Source organism: Dipodomys ordii, unplaced genomic scaffold (genome assembly GCF_000151885.1).
Source record: "Dipodomys ordii isolate 6190 unplaced genomic scaffold, Dord_2.0 Scaffold13, whole genome shotgun sequence".
NCBI classification, from domain to species: Eukaryota; Metazoa; Chordata; class Mammalia; order Rodentia; family Heteromyidae; genus Dipodomys; species Dipodomys ordii.
The window spans coordinates 5,459,815-5,478,118 of NW_012267229.1; the positions used below are offsets into that span (position 1 = coordinate 5,459,815).

The 18,304-nt window shown below is 39.4% G+C and overlaps 1 protein-coding gene across 1 annotated transcript in view; it reads right to left on the reverse strand.

Annotated features, from left to right (window-relative positions):
* Slx4ip (SLX4 interacting protein) overlaps positions 1 to 18,304 on the reverse strand; it is a 154,433-nt gene that overhangs the window by 8,796 nt on the left and 127,333 nt on the right. The window contains 2 exon segments of the mRNA XM_013010634.1: positions 2,546 to 2,667; positions 12,686 to 12,760. Of these exon segments, the coding sequence (XP_012866088.1) occupies positions 2,546 to 2,667; positions 12,686 to 12,760 (197 nt within the window).

Consider the following 18,304-nt stretch of genomic DNA (forward strand, 5'->3'; position numbering starts at 1 on the left):
TGCAAGCCTTGAGCAAAAAAAGTTCAGGGATAGCACCCAGGCATTGCGTTCAAGCCCCACTACAAGCAAACAAAAAGATTAGAAACAGTAACAGGGAATCATGTGTGTGTGTGTGTGTGTGTGTGTGTGTGTGTGTGTGTATGTATGTATATATATATATATATGGTAGAGTGCTATGGAGCTGAAGAGCTGAGGGACAGCGCCCAGGCCCAGAGTTCAGGCCCCATGACTGGCAAAAAAAAAATTATATATATATATATATATAAATGACAATAATAATATATAAACTGGGTATTGGTGGCTAATGCCTGTAATCCTCACTACCAAAGAGGCTGAAATTTGAAGATCTTGGTTCAAAGTTAGTCTGGGTAGGAAAGAAAGTTTGTGAGACTCTTTATCTCCAATTAACTACCAAAAAAACTCAGAGTGGAGCTGTGACTCACGTGGTAGAGTGTCCCTTGAGCACAAAAGCTTGGGGGCAGTGCTCAGGCCCGGAGTCCAAGCCTCAGGACTGGCAGACATGCAAGCACATAGACAGACAGACACACAATAAAATATCTATAGTGGATACTCATTAATTCCCTAGAAACAATATTCAGATTTTATACTGAAAGATCATGACCTCTGTATCCATCTAATGTGTCCCCATTTCAGGAAATGTCTCCATAGCTGATTCCAGAAATAGGACCATGACTCAGTCTAGGACAATTGATATGCAGAATTCATTAGTTCAAAGAGGTGTGTATGCCTGCTCTCTTTTCCCGTTGGATAAGACCTATAGCTACCCAAACTAACCACCATATAGCCTGAGATGAAAGCTAACACAGTAGAACACAAAGCCAAGCATCGTTACCCTTAATGATTTCTTTGTGCCTCTGATCCAGCTCTACCTTACAGCCTGATTTCTCAGGGAGAGAAGCCAAAAAAATCTTTCTTTCTTTCTTTTTTTTTTTTCTAAGCCATTCTGAGTTGGCCTTCCTGTCCCTTCAAAATGAAAAGGTTCAAGACTGATACAATCTCTTCTCAGGTTTGTTGCACTGAATAAGTTATTGTATGGGACAGCTCTCTGCACTCAGCAAACAAAGCCTTTTGTAAACAAGAAAAGCAGAGTAAAAGTACAATATCAGCTTATTTAGGGAGTCCAAAGTAATATTAAAGTATAAAATTGGAACTGCCTTCAATTCCTTATGATTTGATTATAAGACAGTAAAAAAAGTGATTTTTGAATGACAGATGCTGCAATGCCTAGGGGCTTTCAGGAGCATCAGCATTCAGAAATGTGACATGCTACAGAAGGTGGAGTTAGGGATTGAGAAGCAACCAAACAGAATAAATTTGAGATGAGCACAATCTCAGCCCACAATGTCATTAGGCTATGCAGAGGCATGTGTCTTAAAAAGAAGGAACAAAGCTAGGCATTAGTGGCTCATGCCTGTAATCCTAGCAAATAGGAAGCAGAGACTTGAGGATCATGGTTTGAAGCCAGATAAGGCAGGAAAGTCCTTGAGACTCTTATCTCTAATTAAGCACCAGAAAAAGCCAGAAATAGAGCTTATGGCTCAAGTGGTAGCCTTCATGAGATGCCCATGAGGCAGGGTGACTTTCCCTATTTTGCAGGGGAGGATACTCACTCTTTGAGGCTGTGTTCCCTGCCCAGTTCCCACAGTGACATGTAAGTCTTTTATTGTACATGTCTCTGCCTATCCAGAGTCCTTCCTTCCCCAAAGTGCTTCATTTACTTTCACACTATAGAATGGGTCTCAGGTGAAGGAAAGCCAGGCCTGCTGAAGAGGCTGCTACTTAGAGTAAGTTGGGTATCTTAGTTCTTTTCTTTTTTTGGTTGGTCTTGGGGCTTAAATTCTGGGCCTGGGTGCTGTCCCTTAGCTCTTCAGCTCAAGGCTAGCACTTTACCACTTGAGCCACAGTGCCACTTCTGGTTTTCTGGTGGTTAATTGGACAAAAGAGTCTCATGGACTTTGCTGCCTGGGCTTGCTTTGAACTGCGATCCTCAGATTTCAGCCTCCTGAGTAGTTAGGATTATAGGTGTGAGCCATTGGCACCACGCTTCTTAGTTATTTCTTTAAAATGTTTTCTTCTTCTTCTTCTTCTTTTTTTTTTTTTTTTGCATAGAATGATGTTCAGAGTTTACTTGTTAGTTACTATTAAAACTAACATTAGGGCTAGGAAGGTGGCTCAGTGGTAGAGTGTTTGTCTCACATGCATGGGGCCCTGGGTTAGATTCCTTAGCACCATATAAGCAGGAAAAGCTGGAAGTGGCACTGTGGCTCAAGTGGTAGAGTGCTATGGAGCTGAAGAGCTGAGGGACAGCACCCAGGCCCAGAATTCAGGCCCCATGACTGGCAAAAAACAAAACAAAACAAAAAAAAACAAACCCAAAACAAAAACAGCAACAAGAAAACCAACCTTATTTTTTAAAAGCTTTCTTTTCTGTAGGTAATTGTGTAAAGGAGTTGCCCTTTCCCAGAGCAGTTTATGAATACAATGCCTCTTGATCAATGCCACTCCTTTCAACATTGTCACCCACCTCTCCTACCCAACCCATTGCCTCACTTTTCTTAAAAGTGTCATTTTCTTTTGAATTGATGACAAGAAAACTGTTGTACAGGTCTAGGGAAGTACTACCAAGTAGTCTCAAAGATGAAACTGCTAAAAATGAAAGCAGTGAAACAAATCAAGGAAGTTATTTTGTAGGAAGTATACACATCATAGGGATTTTCCAGTTTACATTCACCTACACTCAGAAGCTAAAAATAAATCCTAACCAATGTTGGGTCTGCCTACTGTATCTCTGGTGCTGACAAATGTGATAAAAAACATGGACATTTTGAAGAATCTAAAAGTTTGAAACATCATTGAACAGTGGGAGGAGAAGGATCATTGGAACTGAATAAAAAGGTATTTAATTTTGACCAGAAAAACCTAAAAATACCCATTTTTTCCTTAATTTCTAGAAATACATAAATCATAGGTTAACAACCCCCTTGTTTAAAAGTAGAGGGGAAATAGCTATAAGAAACAGAGAGAAACATGGCCTGCTTTTTAGGGATTGTTCTGTTAAAAAATGAACCTGCCTAGACAGCAGCAGCCTATGGTTGAAAACTGTCATCCCTCACAGCCAGGTAACCGACTAGTTCTTCATGTGCAATCTTCATCTTTCCTCAACATCTCACATTGTGAGTGGGTAGCTCTGGAGAAGACAGGAAAGAGGCAGGCATGATGTAGTCCAGGCATATCCCTGGCCAGGAAAGAGTCCACAGGAGCCCTGGACACTGGTGGGAAAGAGGCACAAGGCCAGAAAGAACATATTACACATGATTGTCTCATTTCAAAATTCTGCTCAGTGCTGGCTCTCTGCCCAGGGATGTGGAATGAATAGCTCTTGCTATTTTCCTTGAACATAGACAGTTAGAGCCCCCTTTTGCAAATCTCACATCTCATGATAGTAACAGCTTTTATGGACTTGTCTGGGAACCTCATCTTCATCATGACATCGTTTCCTTGGGAAAATCAGTAAAGAATTCTAAGTCATCTGCTTACTAATGAATTTTCCAAACACAATCCATTCACACATTGAACTCTATCTGTGGAATCACTGTGGGTGTTCTGAGGAGCATGCGCTTTCAGGAATTGGGGCCAGAGAAGTCTGCTGCTGTCTTGCAACTCCTGTTACCTCAGAGAAATGACCAAGTTTTTCCTTCAGTCTTATCTCCATCCATAATTCCACTGGAAGCTACCGAAAATGAAAGGTGTGTAACTGGGTGATCTCTACACTTCCTCTTCCTCCTTTAGATACTGGTTAGGAGAGTCCCTATCACTGTCTAGCTAGCCACATGGGGGTCTATTACTTTACTTTTTGCTAGCTCAGTTTTATAACTTCAAAATGATGCGAAGATGGCAGATGGAAACAAACAAAACTGAGGGTGCCAAGTTTCTGGGGCAAATAATACACATAGATGGACATTATAGAGTGTTGTTCTCAGTTCATGCAGGAAAGAGACATAGCACAGTCTGCTAAACTGGCCATTGAAAGGTATTTAAATTTACAGTTTTTCTGGGAAGAAAAAAGTATGATAATTCATAGTCACCAGAGTTTTAGATTCTATAAGCTATTTAATATTATTTAATCTGATGAATAGGAAAACTTGGAAAGGCTTGCCTGGCCCTTTACCTCTACTTAACAAGACAGGAGACCAATGTCTAAAAGCCAAATGATATGTCTGAGGTTCTCTAGTGAATGAGGAAAAAGGCAATGGCTAAATCCTGCTCTTTACTTCTTCATTCTGATACCATTTCCTCTTGTTCTAAGCCTAATCATGTTATTTCTAAGAAAATCCATGACATAACTGGTCACCAAGAAGCGATTGTAAGAAAAAAAATCCCACATAGGATTAGAGAGCTCAGATATATCCTACTCTAAGTCATCCTAGCTAATCTATTTATCTTATCCTCCTCGAATTCAGCAAAAGCAAGAACCCTTTGGGGATAGCTCATTTACAATAGTGTTGGTGAAATATTTGGGAGAATTTTACTATTAAGAGAAGAAGCCAGACACCAGTAGCTCATGCCACTGGTAATAATAGGCTACTCAGGCAAACCTGGGCAAAACAGTCCATGATTCCATTTCCAAAATAACCAGCAAAAGGCCAGGCAGGAGATGTGGCTCAAGTGGTAGAACACCAGCCAAGCCAAACAAGTTAAAACCTTGTACTAGCAGAAAGAAAGAAAGAAAGGAAGGAAGGAAGGAAGGAAGGAAGGAAGGAAAAGAAAAGAACCTCAAACCTCAGGCTATTGAAAATGCATGCAAAGGATAATAAATCTTTAAAAATTGATCTCATCTAAGATCTATGTCTGTGTGTCATAGTCTAGAAGAATTAAGTAATAAAGAATACCTTTATCCTCCCACCAGTATGCTCACTAAGATCACCTACCTGCCAGTCTATAATACAAGGGCAGATGGGGATGTGCTGCTAAAGTATCTCTCTCTGTCCAAGAAAAGCTACCAATACACAGGCACTGCTGCTCTAATCTATTCCTGGACTACCTAGGCAAAGGAGAGAGAAGTCAGTATGGGCAGGTGACGGGCATGATGAGAATTCTAACATGAACAATATTCTGACTTAAGACAAGTTTTTGCTTTTGTTGTCTTTTTACATGTTGTCTTGTGTCAGGACCTCAAAGCAATTCTTCTGCTTAGAGGCTGCTACAGAAAGAACCTGGTCCCTGTGAGACTGAGGTCTGTTGGCAAAAACCTGATGACTGTTTTACTGGTCAGCCACAGTTCAGATAAAGATAACCTCAATGTCTTGATGGCATTGGTGGAGTCTTCCTGCTACGAGGAAAAGGAGAGCTTGGTCCCTAGAGAAGTCATACGATCACTATGCCCTCACCCTGAGGCCCATTGGTACAGAGCTTGACAGCCTCTTAAATCTGAAGATTTTAATTAGCATGATACTGGCTAACATACAGGAAAAACAACAAAAATTATATATCTTAGACTATAACATAAAGAAAATGCCCAAAGAAAATATAAGTAAATATCTGTCTAATTTTGAAAAATACTAACATCATCCAAAGCTTTTTGTTATGGAAAACATAAATTTGATGACACAGACTTCTTCTATACAAGTATGATTTACAACTAAAAGGTATTTATTATATAGAAGCTTGTGAAATACAAAATCCTCAACAGAAAAATGGATACAAGCTCATAATCCATAAAAGGGTTTTAGTCAAAATAAATACACATGGACCTCAATAATTAAGTATGAAGCATATAGAGATACAGATTAGATCAGTAACAGAGGTTATCTTTGGAAAAGGGTGGTGGATAGCTTTTGTGTACAACTGGACTGACTTTTTTGGTACAATGAACATGTAATTTTGAAAACTGGTTATTAAGTAAGAACTAAATTCAGAACACTGGAAAATGTGAAATATTAAAAATAGCTTTTCTTCAAAACTTAAGAACTTTTCTTTAAGTTGCATGGATCTCTTCTATCTCGATCACCAGTAGCAGTATTCTGGAACTATTGTCATAAAAGAGAATTTTCAAAGTTATGGAAAAATATCTAGAAAACTAAAAAAAGTGGATTCTTTTCTTTTTTTGTATATATATTTTTTGTTGGTTGTAGGCTTGAACTCTGGACCTGGGTGATGTCCCTTAGCTCTTCAGCTCAAGGCTAGCACTCTACCACTTGAGCCACAGCACCACTTCTGGTTTTCTGGTGGTTAATTGAAGATAAGAAATTCATGGACTTTCCTGCCTGAGCTGACTTTGAACCACGATCCTCAGATCTCAGCCTCCTGAGTAGCTAGGATTATAGGCATGAGCCACAAGCACTCAGCCTAGATGGACTGATTTATATTTGCATATAATTTCCTTTATGAAAGTTGAAGAATTCTGTCATCAGAGTACAGAAGCTAGTACACAAATTGTTAGCTTACTTCTGTTCAAAACATAGGGCTTATTTTATTAAAGTTTGATTCATTGTCCCTAGAATGATATAATTGTACCCCCAAGAGTTTTTAACACAACTTTTAAATGTCTCAGTAAAGCTTTCTTTTATGTGAAACCATTTTATAGTCCTTCTTTAGCTACATTTCACTTGCTGCTTCTGACAGAAATTGTGTAAGAAAGGATTCTGAGACAATGTGATACCTCCTACCTTGATTGGGAAGAGGGCTAAAGCCCACAGAGGCTGGATTGTGCACAGCTGAAGAATACAACAGACAAGCTAAAAATAAGTCAGCTTATTTTAATTACAACCTTATATTCACATAAACCAGAAGAAGTTGTTCTTTTTAAATGAAAACAGTAGTCTGACTTAAAAGAAGAGCTTGATTTAGTACTTAAATGTTGTCTCTTGTGAAGATCTCTAGGCAAACCTGCTTAGACAGTGCTAAAGTAAGGCCCTGACCCTGTGTGGCTAGGGTCTGGCTGCAGAAACCTCATAGCTGTTTCACCTTCAGCTGCAGCTCAGATAAAGCATAAGGTAGGGAATCTGCGCAACATAATATATATGTCCAATTTTTAGCAGCACCAATACTACATGCCTACCTGTCCCCTCCCCTCCACTCCCTACCTCTCTTTTCTTTTTTGGGGGGGAGAGGGGAGGATGGTGGTGGTACTGGGGTTTGAACCTAGAGCCTTTTGCTGGATTGACAGGGTCTTTGCCACTTAAGGTGGCAAGCCCTTCTTTGCTTTACTTGTTTTTTGAATTGGGTCTTACCCCGTATCCCCAAACTGGCCTTAGATCATGATCCTCCTCTATCTATCTCCTCCTTCATAGCTGGGACTACAGTAACATACTATCATACCTGGCTTATTTGTTGACATGGGAGTCTTGATATCTATTTTCTTTTTGTCTGAGCTGGCCTCAACCTTAGTCCTCCAATCTCTGCCTTCAGAGTAGCTGTTACAAGCCACTGGATCACGCACTATCAATCATTCTGTATTTGTCAAAGGATCACAGTCTTGGACAGCCTAAGTTCCAAAGTAAGAAAGGGAAGTCTAGAATTTTAGACTTTGCTTCTGAACAGTAGAAAAGATCTGACAGAACTTCTAAAGATGCAGATGCAGAATGGAAACACTTAGAGGACACGTGGAGATATCTGAATTATGTCATCAAGAAATCCTTACATAGCCTTTATCTGCCAGACTCTAAGCTCCTTGAAGGTAAAAGTACTTTCTCATTTGTACTGTCTCCTGAGTGCCCTGGAGAGCTATTAGCAAAGAGCCAGCGCTCAGCAAATTATGGAACATGTGACAGTCAGAAGTGATGGGGGATGTGGTCTGTAGATGCCAGGAGGGGTGTCTATAACCCAGACACACTGAAATAGTACCTATGTACAGATGCTGAGACATCCCAGATATATGCAGCTCTATGGTTATTGATATAACTTCAATAAATAAACAGAAATTAGTAATTTTAAACTTCCTGGAAACTCCAGCCAGAGCTTTTCTTTTGAAAAAGAAAACAGTCTCTATAAAGAGATGCATTTGTTAAAAATATGTATATAGATATATTATATTACATATGTATTGTTGGAATAGAATATAACTAAATAGGGTAAAAATTACTTTATGGTCTTTGCATTTTTTAGGAAAATAGGGTGTCAATTGAGGGAGGGAGCAACTGAAGGTGAAATTCTCAAAAAGACAACCCCAGCTCCAGACTAGCGATCGGTCAAAAACCAAGGCAACATGAGGTTTGAGATTTCTTATGAGAAACTCTAGTAAGAAAAATACAGTGACTCATTTCATAATAATGCCTTTTCTTCCCAAAGTACACATCACAGTTCCCACATCCCTAGCACATGGGCACTCTGCAGAACTATTGCAACACGAAGGATCCCCTGTGCTGCCGGCCCTGGGTGGACAGAGAAAGCCAACGGAGATGAGAGATAAACAGACCTCCCTAGTGTGGTGGGGAAAGGAGTCAGTGGCTGAACTCACTCCATCTCTCAAAGAAGGAGGATTTCACCTTTTCTCCTTTGTGCTGCTTGATCTGGGACAGTGGTTCTTTTGTGCAACCACCTTTGAGCACTGGGGAGCTAAGTACGGCCGGTTTCCTTGTCTGCAGGCTGAAAGGTTCCCTTGGCATAACAGTTTTGAATAGTTTGCTCCCTGATTTCCTAAGAAATATCACTTAAGATAACATTGATAATCCAAAAGTTAGGGTGAGGGGGAGAAGCTACAGGAAAAGGAAATCTGTGTCCCTCTGGGCTATAGCACTCATAAGGCACCAAGGCTGATGGTCAGGCTCAGGGACTAGCTCATTCCCCCATTACTTCTGTAGGCATATAAGAGTTACATCAACAATTACAGGAAAACAACTGAAGTTTATTGCCAATATAGCTACTCAAAGAGCCAAGTTCACTGGCCTTGCCCAGTTGGATATTCCTTGAGAATCATGTCCAGCAGAAAATGGGATGGATCCTGCCCTTTGGAAAGTAGCAATATAAAAGGATAAAAGAATTCCAGGCTCGAAGGAAGTGCAAAGGATCTTAGGGGAACCTGATATCACAGGCTTTGAGCCTCTGGGGCAGAAGGCAGTGCTGGGAGGGAGGGACTGCTTATTGATCCTTAGATAGCTGAGACAGTGGGACTCTGTAGAGGTTGAACTCTGAGACACTTTGGTGGAAGGACCCTGTAGTTGGCTTGAGAAGGAATTTGCAGAAGGCTTTTCACTTGATTTGGGTATTTCACAGCTTCCAGTGACAAGCCTGAGGACGTGGAAGACTCCAGGCTTGGGAGGAAGGGAGGTGCTCAGGATTGCAGGTAAGACAAATGGATGGGTGCAGAGCATATCCAGGGAACTGTAGAGTACACATGTAAGTGTAAAAAACCCCACTGTAAGCTACAACACGGTGTGTTAAGTTTTCAGTATTTATTTGTGATGGCTCTGCGTTGGATGTCCACTGTTTCCTGACTTGTGGTTTGGGGAAAGTTTGTATAGGTCAGAGATGGGCAAAAGGGGTCACTGAAGACCAAGACTGAATACAAGCAAAAAGAACCACTTAAAAGGATGAAAGAGTTTCATGATGTAAATGGCATTTTTCTTATGCACTAACATGGGTAACTGATCGTGCTATCAGTAGAAATCAGAACATTGTAAAGATAAGGAAACTAAGCTCTCTCATATAAAAAAACTCACACTTCTTAGAATGAAAATGCTTAATAGATAAGAACTCCCCTAAATTAAAAGATTTATATAAGAGCAGCTACAGAAAACTTACATCTGTATAAATACCAGGGCCCCTAAGGGGAATAACATTTCACTTGAATTGAGATGTTTCAATTCCCCCTTAATAATTTAAGATACTAAGTATTAATATTACATATCAGATATGAGATCTAATTTCCCTGTATCCCATCTGAAAGCAATAATACATTCTGGTCCAGTTAATTATTGTTTTCTTAAACTATAGATCAATTTCTTCTTTGGTCTGAAAACCAGTAAAGCAACATGATAATAAAATCATACGCCAATAGCATTACTGCTTTAGTATGTATTAATTTAAGATAATTCAACATCCTGGGAATATTTCAAATAATTTTTTTACCAATAATTTTTTTTTTTTACCAAATTTGCATCCTTTATTTCCTTTAACCTACACACTTTTAATGGATGGAGAAGAGGAAATACAAGAGGTCACACTAGTTATTCCAAAGACATCCCCTGCTCAAAAAAAAGGAATCTAAATGTAAATCAGAATTCTTTACTCTTTCCATTTCCTGGGCCTTTTATTCTCTCTTAAAGCCCCTGAAACACTCTTTTTATGTATTTAAGATGTGATAAGCTAATCTAATATTCTCATAAATTATTCTGAAAGTACAATAATCATGCTATACTTTGTGACAAGGTTAATTAATGTCTGATGGGTTTAAATTTTCTTGTTTTTTTTTTCTTTTCTTCTTTTTTTGGGGGGGTCCGGTCATGGGGCCTGAACTCTGGGCCTGGGCGCTGTCCCTCAGCTCTTCAGCTCAAGGCTAGCGCTCTACCACTTGAGCTACAGTGCCACTTCCGGTTTTCTGGTGGTTTATTGGAGATAGGAGTCTCACGGTCTCTCCTGCCCGGGCTGGCTTTGAACTGCGATCCTCAGATCTCAGCCTCCTGAGTAGCTAGGATTACAGGCGTGAGCCACCAGTGCCCAGCTTGATTTAAGTATTTTTATAATACACATATACCACATTTGTAACAGATGTAGTCTTTTTTTTTTAAGAAACAAAACTCCTTTTTAGATGTGAGCAATGTTTTAAAAAATGGACATTATAAATCTGCCAACTAAAGACTTTTACATAGACTGCACATTTGGTATAATAAGATACCAAGCCCAAAGGGGTCAATTATGTAGAGACACAATTTAAACACAGTTAATACCTTATACCACTTGGCCGAGTCAATATTCCAGTGATGGTTTTCTTAGCCACTGGACCACTGCTTTTTGGTAGTCATTCTCCCTGTTCTAAGGAGTGACTGAGCGTTATTCCTGTTCAAAAGTTTGTCATGGCTTCCTAAAGCCAACATAGACAAATAGACATCAACAGCTCTCCATGACTAAGGCCTAATCTGATGTTCTGGCCTTACTTTCAACTAGTTCTTTTCTTGTATAAAGACATCAACTTCAAGTGGTGGTCTAGATGTGTTTAAAACTCCCATTCCACGTGGATATTACAGTTAGCTTAGGTCTTTGAAAAATCAAAATTATCAAAGTGGCTGATATTTATTCAATAGTTTTGGTTTTCTTTACCAGTATTGGTGATTGAATCCATGGCACTCTGCACGATGCATGCTGGTCAAGTGCTCTACCCCTGGTGATATCCTGAGCCCTTACTCAGTAGTTCTGAAATGATATTTTTGACAGCTGTAGCAAGTACTATGTTTCTGGCAATATGGAAAGGAAAACTAAGCTACATAATTTATTTTTTGTCCTTTCCCTTAAAAATTAAAATACAAGATGATCTTTTCTAGATCAGAATTAGAATTCAAAGTGATCTGCTCCATCAAACAATTCTTCTGTTTATAATTCTTTCTATGAAAAATAAGAATGTCAGACTTTTAAACTTTATCTGTTTGTTTATTGATAGTACTGGGGCTTGAACTCACAGCCTTGCACTTTTCATTCCCTTTTTTTTTTTTGCTCATGGCTGGTGTTCTACCACCAGCACCATACTTCTAGTCCTAGCATTTTGCAGATTAACTGGAGATAAGAGTCTTCTTTGGCTGATCCTCAGATCTGTCTCCTGAGTGGCTGGGATTATAGGCATGAGAGTGAACATTATATATTATCAAATGCTTTATCTGTTCTTTTTAATCTCTGTTTAGCTGAAGTTTAAGTAAAGATTTGAGCAACAAGAGTCTCTACTAGAAACGGTAACTAGATTGTATTGTAATGGATACTAGGTTAGCTGATTTATTTTACTAAGAAAGGTGAAGAGAAGGTCCTATTAGAGTAATATATTTGATCAACATTTAGGATAAGAAAGTACAGATCATCATGATGATTCTACAAGAGAAATTCTATCCAGTTTAAGAGTTGTTTTACATACATGCAATGCACACACACACACACACACACACACACACACACACACACACACACACACACACACACACACACACACCCCACCCAAGAAAGTTAGGCTAAATTCTCTGTTCAATGCTCAAATCTACGTAGAGAATAGTTTTTACCTCCAACTTTATTGCTGTAGCCAGGAAATATTTGATGTCACTTTCTTAGTAGACATCTCAACTTCTGGGAAGTGAGATATGGGAACTAGCCTTTGACACATCTAGGGAAAGCTCTTGGGGCTCTGTACTGGGGCAGTGATTTCTTGTGGACATGTTTGCTCTGTGTCCCAGGGCCTTGATGTATATAGATACTGGATGAAATGAGCCAGAGTTTAAGAGTATGCCAAGTATTCTGGAAACTCAATGAAAGTGCTGAGATGCATCAGGAAGGCCTAAGTGTGGCTCAGCTTTCTGGTCTCAGGTAGTAAACACAATATTAGTTGGGGAATAAAATCACAAATGTTTTAAAATACTCAATTACATGGGATCAATAAAGCAAGAATGAATTTTCATTCTTTAATTTGCATCCCTCTTATCCAGAGCAAGTTGTTGTGTGAAGTAATTGATGATCCAAGAAAACAGCTTCTTACCAGTATTCTGTCTCCCAATGCAGCGAAGGTGGATTCCTCGCTTGAGGAAATAGGCTGTGATTTGAAAACCATAACCTGTAAAATTAAAGGTTTTTGATTTCACAAGTTTGTTTGTGACCAAAGACCAGTACCTGTCTTGCATTATGCATTAAATAATTTAACAAATCAAAGAATAAAAGTATCAACAGAGAGCCCTACGTAAGTGAATATTACTACCTTTTATCTTCAAGGAAGCCTTACAACAGGCTCCTAGACACCAAAGTGGCTCAGTCATTTCATCTGTAAAACAGAATAAATGAGGTAGACTAATATGAATAGAAACTAGAGCTTTTGAGGTGAATGCTTAACTTAGTCTGAATTGATGCATAGATCTTGGCCTGCTCTAAATATTTGTTACTTGTTAGCTTATGAAAAGAATAGTTTGTGGCTACTGGTGGCTCATGCTGCTTGGAAGGTTGAGAATGGGAGGACTGCAATTTGAGGCCAATTTGGGCAGAAAAACTTGGAAGACCCATTCTCAGCTCACAGCTGGTGCAAGTAACATATGTCTGTCATTGAAAGCTATGTGGAAAGCTGATACCCGAAGATCATGGTAGAACATATGATCAGGCAGAAAAGTCTGTGAGATTCTTTCCCCAAAATAATCAGCAAAGACTATGTTTGCAGGTACAGCGTAATTAATTGGTAAAGCACCAAGGTAAAGCAAGCCAAGTGCTTACTCCCAACTTCCACCCCTCCCAGTCCCTAAAAATAAAATAACCGGTGAAATATAGGGCTGTAGGCAATGCTCAGTGGTTTTGTGCTAGCCTAGCAAACACAAGACCCTGAATTCAAACTCTAGTGCCCTCAAACAAAAACAAAAACAAAAGACCTATTCGCAAATCACTAGAATGATTTATGTGAAAAAGATAGAGCATTGAGTTCTAGCAATAACTTAGGGAGATTGGAATTCCAAATATGCTGTTGGGAGTACAAATTGGTATAGTTACTTTGAAAAACCATTTAAGAATCTAAAGCTGAATGTAATAAGCATGGATATACAGTGTGCCTAACAGGATTTCCCAATATTCTCAGATTGGAGCCAATAAAAAGTCCATCAACAGAAATTTTCTAAATGAGGATATATCTAGCTACCCAGTAAAATATTATGCTGCTCTCAAAGATGAATGGCCTACAACTACAGGCAGTAAGCATTAAATGACACAAACAAACCATCAAGTTAAAGAAATCTGTCCAAAAGAGTGAATATTATCTGTAAAAAGTGGAGATATTGGGCTGGGAAGGTGGCTCAGTGGTAGAGTGCTTGCCTTGTATGCCTGAGGCCCTGGGTTCGATTCCTCAGCACCACATAAGCAAAAAGAAAAATACCGGAAGTGGCGCTGTGGCTCAAGTGGTAGAGCGCTAGCCTTGAGCTGAAGAGCTGAGGGATAGCGTCCAGGCCCAGAGTTCAGGCCCCACTACCGGACCAAAAAAAAAAAAAAAAAAAGTGGAGATATTGCAGTTGATCTAGCATGATTGTAAGAGAACATCAGATAATTAACTCAAAGTACCAGCCTAATAATTTCTTCTCTCCTTTTGTCCTCTCCAGCATTCCTCAAGGTCTAAATGAATCTGTTGCTGATCTTTTTGGAAAAGGTAAAAAAAAAAATGTTCCCAGTTAACAAAGTGAAGTATCTGGTAGGACAATCAGAACCAAAAGGCTTACTAGAGAGGGCTGAGACAACCTCAAGGAAGTTACTAAGCCTCCAGGATAGCATTTTACCCATGAAACTAGAAGGGCAGACAGTGGAAGAAATGATCCAGGACCTCTAGACCATCTCTAGGGAAACCAAGTTCTCTTCTCCTGCAAACAGTCCTTGACAAGGATTGTTCCAAAACAACTTAATCAGAAGCAATTCAAGAAGCTTTTGGTGTTATATTCAGTACCCTTCTAATAACCCCTGCAGAAAGATTTCCAACACCAGTAAACACAGACACATGCTGTGTCCAAACAAGCTAAGGCTCTGAACAGCACAATTACCTTAGTCATCCAGTGAAGTAACAGTGACATGTATGAAAAGATAACCTCCAGATTTGCTGAGACAAAATGTATTTTTCCCAATACATTCAAAAACGGATTGCATGAAGCTGGGTGCTGGTGGCTCACACTGGAAATCCTAGCTACTCAGGAGGCTGAGATCTGGGGATTCTGGTTTAAAGCCAGCGTCCGTGAGACTCTTATCTTCAATTAACCACCAGAAAACTAGAAGTGCATTGTGACTCAAGTGGTAGTGTGCACGTTGAGGTGAAGCACTCAGGGACAGAGCCTAGGCCCTGAGTTCAAGTCCCATGACTGAACAACAACAACAATAAAAAACCCCAAAAAAGGATTGGTGGGAATGTGGCTTAATGGTAGAGTGCTTGCCTAGCATTCATAAAGCCCTGGGTTCAATTCCTCAGTACCACATAAGCAGAAAACCCTGGAAGTGGCACTGTGGCTCAAGTGGTAGAGTGCTAGCCTTGAGCAAAAAAGCAGCTCAGGGACAGTGCTCAGGCCCCAGGACTGACAAAAAAAAAAGATTGCATTTTAGTCACATGGCTCTCTTCTCCTAAAATGTTAAACAAAATATGAAAACTGTTAGTATTACTTTGTATACTTTAAAAGAAAGAATGGAAGTCACTTCTACATCTGTTTATTTGTCCTGCTGCTAGGGAAGAAGGGTTAGAAGAAAGGAATCCTTTGCAATTTGGAACTCACTATAAGCAAAATTTAAAAGTGATTTTTTGAAGTATTTATGAGTTTTCCAAAGAAACGAACAAGAAAAATGAATATGCAATATCTAATTCATTCTGTTTTTGCCAGCCTACAGTTCTAAATGATTTAGATCCAGATGGTACTTTTGAAACTTCAAACCTTCTTCCTGTCCCAAATATCCAGCAATAAAATGTTATTATTAGGAAGAGGCTAAATGTGAAGTTGACCATAAATGCACAGTTCAGGAAGTCTGGTATCAGTAGATACCACTTGAGCGATAACCAAATCCAATTTGGGCTGCTTAACAATAAAGTCACAATATGGTATTTTCTATAGAAAAGAAAGTAGTATAAGGCAGATTCCTGATGATTTATTGCTGAAATTGCTAGAAGAACTGAGATGACTAAAACTTAGTTCCCTACCCCTACACCTCCATAATTTACAATTATGATAAAAGTAATCATTGCTAACCTGGCAACTTGATATTAGTGGTTTAGTGGACAACCTAACCTAACAGAATCTCAACAGAAATGGCAAGCTTAACATGTAAAAAAGATTTGCACCTGCCTAGTACAAATTCCACTGGTCACATGAAACTTTATTATTCAAAGAGAAACTTGAAGAGAGATTAAACACAAAAGGTGCTTATGTCAGCTTTTACAGCAAACTAAATTTGATATATAAACAGAGAAAATTACTGCTGTTAAAACATACTCAACTGAAATGCTTTAGGGAGATGTACTTCATTTATCAAAAGATAATGGGCAGTAATAAAGACTATGTTTTTATCTCTACTCTTATCTATCATTGTTCATAACTGAGTTCAACAGGCCACTGGGATTTTTGTACTTAGCCAGGGCTATTTCTGAAGCTCAGCAGCACTTTGGTGAAGAATTTAGAATGCCCTTTGCTTTTCCTACTCAGGCACCAGCACACAGCTTCCAATTCAATGTTCTAAATAAAAGAAAATCCGAGTCAGGAGGAAACTTGGGAGAAAGAGTCAATGAAAATCATTAAGTGATCATCTTTTTTATTAGAAAATTATTTTAGCAAGTCTTCCAAGATTGTTAGGCACTTGTAAATCACAATGAAGTATATCTTTTTTTTTTTTGCTGACTACAGCGGTCCTCCTTAATATGAGATTTCAGACACAGGAGGAGACTGAGATTAAAGAGATTAAAGAGAGGTTGGTTTGTAACAGAAGCAGCTTTCCACCAGAAGTCTTTAGATCTGTGCATTTCTAGGAATAATTTATATTGAAGAATTGCTTAGTGTCATATGATTACCCAGTACCAGCAAGTCCTTCTTCTCTGGGCTCAAAGTCTTCCGTTCTCATTCCCTTTTTGGTCTCTGCACTTTGTACAGAGCTTTTCTGTATCCTATAGACAGCCTCCAGGCTCCCCAAATCATGACCTTATTAACTTTCTTGTGGTACCCTTGGTTGCTCACCAAAGAATATTAATTCTCTTAGGCGAAAAAATGGGAGAGGGATTTACTAATGTTTATGAAAGAAATGACAATCTCGACTCTCTAACTTTGTTATCTCATATTCTTTCTAAAATAAACTGCTGTGCAATGTCTTTATAAGACTTTCTGAGACTCCTTGAATAGAAAAGCAAAAATAGCCACTCCCCCCCACCAAAAAAAAGTCAAATGTGAGTTGAAAGGATTCCACCTTGGCTTAGCAAGGCATGCAGATCAGTTTGTTGGTGTTGGTGGTAGTGTTTGTGGGGCTTAAACTCTGGGGCCTGGTTGCCGTCCATGAGTTCTCTGTGCTCAGGGCTAGATATCTACCACTCCGCAGCACCATTTCCAGTTTTCTGGTGATTAACTGGAGATAAGAGTCTCACAGGGACCTTTCAGCCTAGGCTGGCTTCAAACTGTGATCCTCAGATCTCAGCCTCCCAAATAGTTAGAATTACAGGTGTGAGCCATTGGCACTCAGTTCTAGATCAGTTTTAAGTAGAACTGTGCTCTGATGAGTAATGCTCATTTTAAGGAAGTGGTCATTTATTTGGATTGTTATAGTTTATAATCCCCGAAGCAAGTATCTACCATGGAGATTCTTTTCCGGTGCACTCACAGCTTCTCTACAGCTGCTAAGGGGAGCCTGTGGTACAGTATACAACATGGAAGGACCTCTCTGATGGTGATGGAGACCAGGCATGCACGGTTTTCCTGGAGAAATACCTCCATATGGCCCGCTGAGCCATCAAGATGGCCTGGAAGAGAGGCAGTTGTTTTTTTGGTTTATAGTGGGCTTCAGCCACTACCGACACGTCTCTCCTTCAGGAAAAGTCTCACGAACCACAAGGCAGGATCAGGAAGACCTCCAGTGGCCCTTAATATTTCTTTACAATGATTTCACCTTTAGATCCTGTGATAATGAAAAATTTCAAATACTCTGCTAAAACCCCAGTACCACAAACACTCCAAAACCCATCATCTAGAGTCAATAATGGCTAATCTTTTGCCATATTATACGTGTACATATATATGTCAAACCATTTCAAAGTACATTAGAAATTGTGAAGTTATTTCTATAATACGTGAGTATGGACTCCCAAGGAACAATCTCATAAATCATTGACATGCTGTAAGTTGAATATCTTTAGTCTAAAAATCCAAAATGCTCTGAAATACAAAATGTTTTGAACATCGATATGTACAAAAAGTTTCGTATTTTGTAACATTTCACTATGTAACCAGTGAAATCTATACAAATACTTCCCTTAAAAAAACCCTCTGGGGCTGGGAAGGTGGCTCAGTGGTAGAGCGCTTGCCTTGCATACATGAGGCCCTGGGTTCGATTCCTCAGCACCACATAAGCAAAAAGAAAAAAGCCAGAAGTGGTGCTGTGGCTCAAGTTGTAGAGCGCTAGCCTT